General features: G+C 40.3%; 1 protein-coding gene across 1 annotated transcript; it reads right to left on the bottom strand.

Annotated features, from left to right (window-relative positions):
- Window positions 1-10,576: 10,576 nt before the first annotated feature.
- Window positions 10,577-11,497, bottom strand: LOC107157537 (olfactory receptor 7E24-like). Its single transcript, XM_015503896.2, has one exon. The coding sequence runs from the start codon at window positions 11,462-11,464 to the stop codon at window positions 10,577-10,579; it is 888 nt and encodes a 295-aa protein (XP_015359382.2). The 5' UTR covers window positions 11,465-11,497.
- Window positions 11,498-11,732: the final 235 nt, after the last annotated feature.

Here is an 11,732-nt window from a genome sequence, read left to right as displayed (position 1 = left end):
GGTTGTAAATGCTGTTAAGGAGAAGTATGGGGCTCCGGTGTTCATGGCATAGACACAGACAAGATCTGCTCAATCATGTGTCTGGCTCTGTGGGACATTTCTGCTGAGGAGGAAGGGACCAAGGACAGCACCAGTGTGCTGAAACTCCACTGAGCAGGTCCAGGACCTGAGCAAAGAGCAAGAGCTTAACACGTTTTGCCCTATTTCATCTCCTGTGTCTAACGTGGTCTATAGGCTCTGAGGAATCAGAAATGAAGTTGAGATGGTCATTTCACCCCAAATATTCAGCATACACCTACATAAGAGGAGTATGAAAATGTAACACTATAGAAATTGAAAACACTAACTTTAGATCCAAAGATATTTCAGTTGAATAGTATGAACATTCGCCTTTCCAATTTAATAATAACTATCTAATTTTTGCCCATATTTTACACCTTCATCACATATCAACCACACAGAGAGCAAAGTTTTCTATTTAATCTGGATTCAATGACATTGGATGCACTGGAAACCACCATGGATCACATTGCTGTTTCAGAGACTCTAGCAAACAGCCAGGTATTGGAGGGAAAAAAAAAAAGAGTCGAGCCAACAGCAGCCAAAATTAAATTTTGACTCTCTGGGGTCTGATGAACTAAACTTTTTGGCTGTTTTTTTTTTAATATTTATTTTTTAGTTTTCAGCTGACACAACATCTTTGTATGTGATGCTGAGGATCGAACCCTGCTGCATGCATGCCAGGCAGTGCACTATTGAGCAACATCCCCAGAATATTTTAAGCTGAATCCAGGGGACTTAGCTGCAGGCACATTTTTCAAATTTCTGACTAGTAATGCAGTCCAGACCTGCTTTGTCTCCTCCTCAGATGGAGAGGGCTGGGAACCTGAATGCAGGAGGATGTGGCAGCTTCAAGGATATCTTGGAGTAGCAGAAACAGGGAGGTCTGTGCTGGATTATTTGTGCCTACTTGACCTTAAATTTTTGTCTCACCTCAGCCATTCTTTCAGAAGTGGATCAAGTGACAAACTAACTGCTCTGAATTGGGATCTACCAGAAATCCCAAAACTAAGAAGCCACAGAGGCGAGGGCTCATAATGACCTGATAATGCAGTGGGTGGCAGATGGCCACAAACCGATCATAGGCCATCACAATCAGAAGCATATGATACATATTACCAAGAAGGAGAAAAAGAGACATCTGTGTCAGGCAGCCCACATAGGAGATGGCTCTGCTGTGAGTTTGGGTGTTCATGAGCATCTTGGGGACCATGGTGGAGATGAAGCAGATGTCAGTCAAGGACAGGTTGGAGAGGAAGAAGTACATGGGGGTGTGGAGGTGGGAGTCAGAGCTGACAGCCAGCATGATGAGCAGGTTCCCAAGCACTGTGACCAGGTACATGGACAGGAACAGTCCAAAGAGGAGAGGCTGCAGGTCTGGATCTTCTGAGAGGCTCAGGAGTTGGAATTCAGAGACATCTGTTAGATTTTATGCATCTATATAACTGAGACATCTTTTGATAAAAAGAGTAAAGGAAGAGAAACATATCAGCAAACACCCCTCACTCTGTGTACATTTGAATTCAAGTATTCACAAGGGTTGTTCTCACACTGGAGATCCACATGCCTTCAATGTAATTCTCAAAAGTGTACACCCAGTCTTGCATTCTCTTTACTCTCCATCATTCACCCCTCTTTCCACACCCTATTTTCAGACATTGAACTGAGAAATATTAGAAGCCCAGGAGAACAGGACAGAAGAAGTTCATGATCACAATAAAATATAGCCTACTGTTTGAAGGAAATTTCAGGAAATAGTACTAACCTTCTTATTAAGCAACAAATAATCTTCAAAGTTAATTAAGCACCAGTCCATTTTAACTTATTTTTTGCTAACAAGTTGAGACAAATTGCTTTGACTTATTCCACTTAAGACACCACCTAAACTCTTGACAGTAGGTGTGTCAGGTATCTTCAAAGGGTTTCATCATTCATTGATTTCCTCATTTCCTTCCTCTGTGTTTTAAGCTTGCTGTTCAAAATATTTATAATATAAAACAAATATTCCAGTCTTTAGAGAACTTCAGATTTCAATCGATACGATTGAGTTAAATGCACATAATCAATAGTAACACAACCAATGTGACAGAAGTAGATGATATTGAAATGATAAACGAAGAGAAACACTTTGAATAGTTTAATTTTATAAAACATTATTTGTATCAATCCATACAATATCAGGAAATTATCTTCTGTACAAATAAGTCTTTTGTTCTTTTTTTCCCCCATCTGACCTGTTAATACTGCTTCATGGTTTTGTAATCTCAGCCCATCAGGTTTGCAGTTGAAGATTTTAGCACCATTGAAAGCCCCAGACTCAGCTCTCTTTTCTAACCACCCTATGGCCACATCATGGATGTCTGACCATTCCTGAGACATGCACTGTAGTTCTCTTCCCAAAGCCATATAACGGTAACTTAAGTTTGTTATTTGCCAGTTCCCACTGTGATTGAATTGGAAAATAGCACAAAAAAGTATAGAAAATAAAGCAAACACTTCTGGGTAATTTCCAAATTCTAAATATGGGGAAATAATCATGAGCCTAGTATGGTCAATATATGAAATTATGTTTTAAATCTTTCCAATTACATACTAATGCTTGTGTCTCATTATTATGTACACCTGTGGGTACTTTAGGATGTACTTTAAGACATTAAACCCACACCAATTTAATCAGCATATTTGCATGTGAAGTCCTTTCTTACAACAGAAAAGGAAACAACCAGTCTAACAATATCCTGGCACTTAGAACATGCTCTGAACTATTAGCTATTATTATAGTTAATAATACCTATGACCCATATTAAAACATACAATTTTGATGACACCTGACTCAGGAAAAACATTAGGACAATATTTGAACAATTATCTAAGAAATTTGTATTTCTGCATGATTCCATTTTCCTGAAAACCTGTCTCCCAAACACACCTACTTTCAGGAAGTGGGGTAACTTTCTGTTGTTATTCCTTTGCCAACATTATCTACCCAGACAGCTTTCTTATTAAATATTGCCTTAAAAGTAATTAAAGCTCATCTAACTAGTGGGCAACACAATACTAATTGCCTGTAAATGTACTGCTTTACACTCACTTGTGGTGTGAAGTCTCCCTGTGAAGCAAATTTCTCTACTTTAAAAGCTTTATCGGATGCAAAGTATTGGAGAAGGGACCTCCTTAAATTAGAAAATTAATATGGCAATCATTTCAAAGCCCTTCTGCCTCCCTCCAAGTCACACAAATAAGAATGTCTGGATAACATGTTGGCAGGGGATAGTTTTTGATTTCCAATGAAAAAGGCATGTCCAAATTTACTATAAATGACCTGCATTTCTGTCCCTACAAGAAAAGTCAAAATCGCCTGCATCTTCTAAATTCCTTATATGTATCAGGAAAATGAAGCTCCATGCCCAAGTAGTAATGTGCTGTCCTTGAAGACTCCTGAGGAAATTTCAACTTGTGCAGGGAATACTGTTTCCCTCTGGCAGCAGCGGAAGAGATGGTGCCCTGGGCTGGAGTCAGGAAGGCAGCATTTCAGACCCACATCCTACCTGCCAGTGTGTGCACAGTGTGCGAATCTCTCCTCCTCTCCCTGCTCACTCTTAAGGGAAACAGATTATAACACCATCTCCACAACATGTGCAGCATCAAAGGGAAATTTGAAACTCAACAAATATTTGGTCACTATGATTTCAATAAACAAATTCCATGATTAGGTAACTATTCGCATTATGGAGGAAAGCCATGGTCAAGGGCAGTGGAGGCTGGAATGAGGTGAAATCTGACCTGTGCCTCGTGGAAGGCTGAGGTGTTAAGTGCCCTTCAGCTTCTGCCTCCTTGCCTTTCTTCAAAACCATGCAAATCTCTGATATGATTTCTAAAACTCTATCTACTGTGCATGATATTAAATAAAAATTAAGGGTTCCTGTTTCCAAAACATGGACACAGAAGGACACTGTTTTAGCATGTCTCTGTTCCCATGGACACTGCTGGAAGGAAGGAAAGTTCAGCCAGGAGGCCACAGTCTGTTCATCCAAATTGATTCTGACCAATTTAAGAAAGAAAAGGTTGGTGGTTTCAATGTGCAACAGACTTTCTCTAGGTGACACCCCTGTGCCAAGCAGGGCACAGGCCCCAGGGGGTCAGAAATAGAAAAAGTGAGACATTCTTCCAAATACACAGCACATCGGTAAGGCCAAAAATAAAACAGGCCATCTAGAAATAGGAAAATTGTCACTACTGGCCACTGAACAAACTAGTTGAGCGCCATTAAGCTTAACCTAGGCATTACTAACAATAATAATAATATCCAGGTTTTATTTTGACCAGATTTTATTCACATATCTCATATTCTGTCATCACTCAGTGCAGTTGCATCAACTGGAAATCAACTCAGATGAATGGCTGAATCTAGACACCAGTGAAACTAGTGACTGCTTCACAGACATAGTGATTGGGACTGACAGACTGCAAAACAGAGCCACAAAATATTTTTATTCTTTCCCACCTGACAGTTTTCAGCATAAATACCCAGATCTTAACCACTGGTAAATCTCAGGCACATTTTAAAAATCTTTCTATTTTTATAAGTAATAATGAAATTAAATCTGACCTAAGCTTTACTTTGAGATTCAGCAGGCTGTTTTCAAGCATGGAGGAGCATATGGGGAGCCCCAGGAAGGTTCTGGAAGGGCCCAAGATCGTGATCTATGCTGAATGATCATGAGCCTCCCCTAGTGACCTCTCCTGTGACCTGTGGCTGTTCTTACATGGTGCATGCAATAGGCGCCCACACTGCTCTGCCCTGGGATCCCCAGGAATCTTACAAGGAATAGCCCATGGGCAAGGCTCTCTTTCTGAAGGACAGGCAAGAGGAATGGCTGTTTGGCCTGCTGATGGGACAGCCTGCCAGGGTTCTCCTGTGATGCCCTGTGTCCGTGGTCAGGCAGCCCAGTGCAAACAGGCTGCACTCTTTCCCACCTAACAAAGGAGTACAAGTTACATTTTTTCTACAAAATAATATGTGGACACATATAACTAAAGTGAGATGGTGCACATGAAATGACATAAAACATGTTGCTCACCCCTGAGCCTGGGAAGCCCTGCACCTCAATTCATGGTGCTCTGGCCTCTGTCCTCCTCTTCACCATCCTTTTCACCACTACCACAGTCCTTTCATAGAGCTTTGGAAACACTTTTGAAGGACCCATTGCACTGTGGTATGTCAGATTTTTGTAGTAAATAGAACCAGTGTGTAAACTGCGTGATTGTGGCATGATTGGTGGCTAGGAATTTTCTGTGCAAAGGTACAGAATGCCTGGCTGCTGGGAAACTTCCATGTGAAAGACTTGGGATGCCTGGCTGCTGTAGCAATGTTGTTCACGAGGAAGCTCTGTGTTCAGAATTTTATCAGTTTCGACCTTGATCTTAGGCACGTTAGCTCCTGGGAATAAAGGAACTTGCTTGTTAGATAACAATAACGTTTCACCAAGAAGTGGTTCTCCTATCTGCCCTCTTAAGAGTAACTTTAGACAAGGGACTTTCTTGATTGTTGCACAGAGCTCCTGACATTGCATATTGAAATGTAACTGCAGAATAAGCAACATTACTGATACTCTAAACAATATGTAGTTATGGTACTAATGACCTAATGTAACCTATTGATATAAATAAATGTGGCTGCTTGGACAAGGGGCCACTTCTGTTCCTGCCTCTACATCTTGGCTCTATGTCTCCGTGATTATTACTCCTTATACCAGTGTGAGTGGAAAGCACATTATAAATAAGGTATATGATATCCCAGCAAAAATAAAAACAAAAATTCACAAACATCATACATGAAACTTATCATCTTGAGATCTTCCCATCTGGATACTCAAACTGGAGATTTGTACTTGTGATATAAAAACAATACTTTGGATCTTTTTTCCAGGATCCCAAGGCTCCAATTGCACTTACAAGGTTATGCTGCTTCTCTGCTAGCTCATGACAAAGAAGTGAACATCCCAAGACCCACCCATACCTGGTGCCCATTGAAGGCTCAGACTCTGTGCCCAGCATTCCCATGAATATGCTGGGAGATTTCTGATATGGAACCACAGCCGGAGACACAGGCATGCAACTCACTAGCAAGAACCATCCACTGAAGGGCTGCAGTCACAGACTGATGTGGTCTAATATATGACCTTGGAAGCTCAATGCACAGAGCTCACAATTAGACTAATTGATCCATGCAGTACCCATCTCTAAGGACTTCCCAACGTTAATTCAGGAAGAAGAAAAGAAAATGAAGGTACACTTAAGATTTGGACACTAGCTGTAATTAGGAGGAACCTTATTTTCTCAATTTACTTCTTTCAGTTCTATGTTTTTTTAGAGCTTCATAAGCTTTTAGGTCCACTTTTATTAGTTTGAAATATAAAGAACAAAAATTAATATGTGAGCTATAACATTTATATGCTTCAGTGACCTTTATTTGGTCATTAAGCTTTTTTATTAATTAAGAATTCATTAATTAAAGAAACAGTGGGAGTACTGCTCAGAATGATTGTCAAAGCACCATTGCAGCATTGAAATGATGTGGAACTCTGAAACATGTCTCAGACCAAGCTCCAAGGGTCTCCGGTCACTTCCCTTCATTCCTGTTTTCTTCTCCTAGGCTCATGGATATCACTGTCATTGTTCTTGGTAATTAAAGGTTGTAGATGCTGTTAAGAGAAGTATGGGGCTCAGGTATCCTTGACACAGACACAAACAAGAAATGTTCTATCTTGTCTCTGGCTCTGTGGGATGTTCCTAAGTAGGAGGAAGGTACTGACAGGAGAGCACCAGAGTGTTGGAACCTCACTGAGCAAGAAAAGAGCAGGATCTGCACAGAGAGCTAGCATCTATTCAATATTTATCAACCTTTTACTCTTTTTTATCACTTCTGTGCCTAACATGGTAGAGTGTCTGAGTAATCACAAATGAAAGGTGATGGTCATTTAACCCCAAATATGCAGCACATACCTACATAAGAGAAGTATTAAAATGTAACATATGGAAATTTTAAAACTGTAATTTCAGCTCAAAAAGGCATTTCATTTAATAGGAAAGACAGCACAATGAATGGAACATAACTTTTCTATGTTCATATGTGAATATACCAACAGTGAAACTCAACATCATACACAACCACAAGAACAGGATCCTAATTAGAATAACTTATAATCCATTTATATATAATGTCAAAATACTACTCTGCCGTCATGAATCTCTAAAAAGAACAGATAAAAAATTCACTGAAAAAAAGATATTTCAGTTGAATAGTATGAAGATTAGCCTTTCCATTATTAATAACTATCTAACATTTCCCACATTTTACACCTTTATCACATATCAGTTGCACAGGGAACATTTTCTGCTTAATCTGGATTCAATGACATTGTATAAATTATCACCTTGGATGACATTGCTATTTCAGAGACACAAGAAGTCTTCCCTGAGTTACAGGGGGAAATGAATACAGCCAACATCAGTAGAAATTAAATTGTGAATCTCTGGCTCTGATGCATTAATATTTTTCACTGTTTTCCAACCATCAGAATATTTTAAGCTGAATCTAGGGGTCTAGTCTGCAGGCCCATCTCTGATACATCTTCAACCTTCCCAGATTCCTGAGTAGTAATGAAATCCAGACCTGCTTTGTCTCCTCTTCAGATGGAGAGGGCTAATTACCAGAATGGAGGAGGATTTGGCAGCTGCAGAGGTATCCTTCAGAGGGGGACACAGGGAGGTCTGTGCTGGATTACTTGTGCTCACTCGATAGTAGATCTTAATCTTGTTTCAGCCATATTGGTGAAACTGATGCCACTGACTACTCTGTCCTGGGATCTACCAGAAATCTCAAACATAGAAGAAGAAGGGTCCCATCCTGGAAGAACACAGACATGAAATACAGGGGTGCTTATGCAGGAGTCAACCTGCAGCACTGGCCATGTGCCTCAAATCCACAGTGCATTTCACACATGGCTTCAGCTAAGAAGAAGTACATGGGGGTGCAGAGGTGGGAGTCAGACATGACAGCCAGGATGATGAACAGGGTCCTAAGCACTGAGACCAGGTACATGCACAGAAATAGTCCAAAGAGGAGGGGCTGTAGGACTGGGTCCTCTGGGAGGCTCATAAGTTGGAATCCGAGACACATGTTAGATTTTGTGCTTGTATACTGCTTGGAAAATTTGACAAGGAAAGAGGGTGTTTAAAAAGAAAACAGGCACCCCTCATCCTGGAAAGGTTTGAATTCAAGTATGCACAAGCAAGGTGCTCACGGTTTAGGTCCATCCACTCACAACAATAATTCTCAATAGTGAAAAACCCAGTCTCTACATACTCTTTGAATTTACTTTCTCCATCATTCACCCCTCTTTCCATACTGACTTTAAAGACATTGAACTGAGCAGTGTTAGAAATCCAGGAGCAGAGAAGAGAGAAGGAAGTTTATGATCACTATTAAATATAGCTTACTCTTTGGGAAAAAGTAAGGAATATGTAATGACCTTCCTTTCAGGGAAATTAAGAAGCAGTTTGATAACCTTATTTTCTTTTAAGGCTTTTGGACAGAGTCTTTTGATAAGATATGTAACTCTGTGTGAGGACTGCTCTCCAGTCCTCACAACTAAATCAAGGATGGTGGATCATAGCCAGAAAGCAGCCTGTGCCCCTTTTCTGCAAGGGGTCTCATCATTCTTAGATCTTCTCATTTGCTTCCTGTGTATATTTGTGGTTTTTTCTTTAAAAAATATGGAGTATAAGGACTGGGGATATAGCCCAGTTGGGAGAGTGCTTGCCTCACATACACTAGGCCATGGGTTCAATCCCCAGCACCACACACACACACAAAAAAAATCACTTGCAAATGTTTTCCGGCTGTGGTTGTGGCTCAGTAGTAGAGTGCTCGCCTAGCATGTGCAAGGCCCTGGGGTCAATCCACAGTACCACATAAAAATAAATAAATAAAATAAAGGTATTAAAATTTAAAAAATATGGAGTATAAAATAAGTATCCTTGTCTTTGGTTAACTTCAAATATTGTTAAATATGAATGAGTCAGCGCAATATCGATTGTAGAACTGTCCATAAATGTCACATTAGTGTGCAATGTACACAGCAATGATTTTAAAATCATAAATTGTAAGATGTTTCAGTCATGTTCACCACCATGGATAACACACACATACTTCTACTCTCAGTCCTTATGATTGACACTGTGCAGTGCTCTCCCCTCTGGGCAGCCACACAGCATGTTGGTCCTTCCTCCATCCTCACCTCCCTCAGCAGTAACCTATTTACACTGGCTCAGGTGATCATGACTAAGGAGACCACATGGCTGGTACTCAAGCGCCTCCCACCTCATCTTTAGAGCTGACACCTGTGTACACTCAGGTAGGGACTTCCTAATAGACACAACCAGGGTGAGAAGAAACACAGGATGGGGCCCACTGAACTGGAGCCATCAAGCAGAAAGGCTGGAGGCACAGGTGTGACCTTGGAGTCTCAAAGCATAGAACAGACTGGCAAAATAGATGAGCCCCTCACAAACTCTAAGATTGTCCTAACAAGGATGTGGAATAAAAAGTTTGGAAAATGAACATCAAATAATGCTTTTCAGTAATTTTTAGTAAAAAAGAAGCTTTAAGGAAGAGTAAAATTATGGCATTTGCCAGTAAATGGATGGAGCTGGAGAATATCAAGCTACGTGAAATAAGCCAATCTCACAAAACCAAAGGCTGAATGTTTTCTCTAGTATGTGGATGCTAATTCACAATAAGGTGAGGGGGTGGGGGGCACTAGGGATGAATAGTGTTACCTTAGATTAGGTAGAGGGAAGTGATGGGAGGGATAGAGAGAGGATGTGGGGTTAGGAAAGATAGTAGGATGAAACAGATATTATTACTATATGTATGTATGTGGCTGCATGACCAATGTGATTCTGCAACATGTACACTCAGAAAAATGAGAAATTATATCCCATCTATGTATGATCTATAAAAGTGCATAAATGCATTCTACTATCATGTATAATTAATTACAACACATTAAAAATAATTTAAAAAAGAAGTTTGTCAGTAATTAAAACAAATTTTTAAAAAAGAAGATTATTTATTTTATTGATTTCCTCTATTTATTCTTAGAAAATACTACCTTCTTAAAGCCACATTTATTATGGTCAATTTAAACTACAAAAAAAGAGAAAAACTTGCCATTATTACCATTGTCAAATGCAAATCTCAGTGGCATTAAATATAGGTATAGTTGCCAAAACAGCACTATCTTCTATCTCCACCATTCCTTATCTTACAAAAGTGAAACTTTCTTTCCAATGTAAAAAATTTCCAAACATCCCTTGCCAACAGGAGTTCCAACCATTCTACTGTAAAATTTGGTGAGAAATTAGCATAAGGCACATCTGAACAGGACCAGGTATGTAACTTTGCTGCATTTTCCAACACACATTGCAACCAGTACCATGGAAGCTGGGATTAGATTGCCCTGCTGTGAAGCTTCCAAAGGGTACCTTTGATATCCTTGTTCCTCAGGCTGTAGATAAAGGGGTTCAGCATGGGGGTGACCACAGTATACATTACTGAGGACACCACATTCTCCCTGGGAGAATGTGATACAGCTGATCCAAAGTACACTGCAGTACCTGTTCCTAAAAATAGGCAAAAAACTGCCAGGTGAGAGCCACAAGTGGAGAAGGCTTTGTACTTCCCCCCTGAGGATGGGATCCTCAGAATGGAGGAAATTATTTTATAGTAAGAGAAAAGGATCCCTGAGATGGGGAAAAAGCTATATAGGGCAAAAAGAACATACTTGCCAGTATTAATAGAGTAGTTGTCAGAACAGGAAAGATTCAGAAGTTGAGAAGGGTCACAGAAGAAACTAGAAATTTCCACATCCTTGAAACTGGTAATTTGTAAGATCATCAAATTGTGCAGCTGAGAGTCCAAGAGACTCAGCAAAAATGATACCAAAATTGAGAAGCCACAGAGGCGAGGGTTCATAATGACTGTATAATGCAGGGGATAACAGATGGCCACAAACCTGTCATAGGCCATCACAGTCAGAAGCATATAACCCATACAAATAAAAATGGCATAAAAGGACATCTGTGTCAGACATCCCACATAGGAGATGACATCATTGTGAGTTTGAATGTTTACAATCATGTTTGGGACTGTGGTGGAGATGAAGCCGATGTCAGCCAAGGACAGGTTGGAGAGGAAGAAGTACATGGGGGTGTGGAGGTGGGGGTCAGAGCTGACAGCCAGGATGATGAGCAGGTTCCCAAGCACTGTGACCAGGTACATGGACAGGAACAGTCCAAAGAGAAGGGGCTGCAGGCCTGGGTCCTCTGAGAGGCTCATGAGATGGAATTCAGAGACACAGGTTAGATTTTGTTCTTGTAGGTAGGTTGGACACCTTTTGAAAAAAAGCAAAAAAGGTGTTAAAAAAGAAATATGTAAAACAGGCTCTCCTCATTCTGGAAATGAATGAGGAGATGATGTTGAATTAAAGTATGCACAAGGAAGGAGCTCACACTTTAGGTCCATACACCTTCAACAATAGCTGTCAGTAGTGAAGCACCCAGTCTCTACATTTTCTTTCATTATCACCTTCTCTATCATTCACCCC

The sequence above is a fragment of the Marmota marmota genome, unplaced genomic scaffold (assembly GCF_001458135.2).
Source record: "Marmota marmota marmota unplaced genomic scaffold, marMar, whole genome shotgun sequence".
Lineage (NCBI taxonomy): Eukaryota > Metazoa > Chordata > Mammalia > Rodentia > Sciuridae > Marmota > Marmota marmota.
Note: the sequence above shows the minus strand (reverse complement) of the source record. Positions and strands in the feature narration are given on the sequence as shown.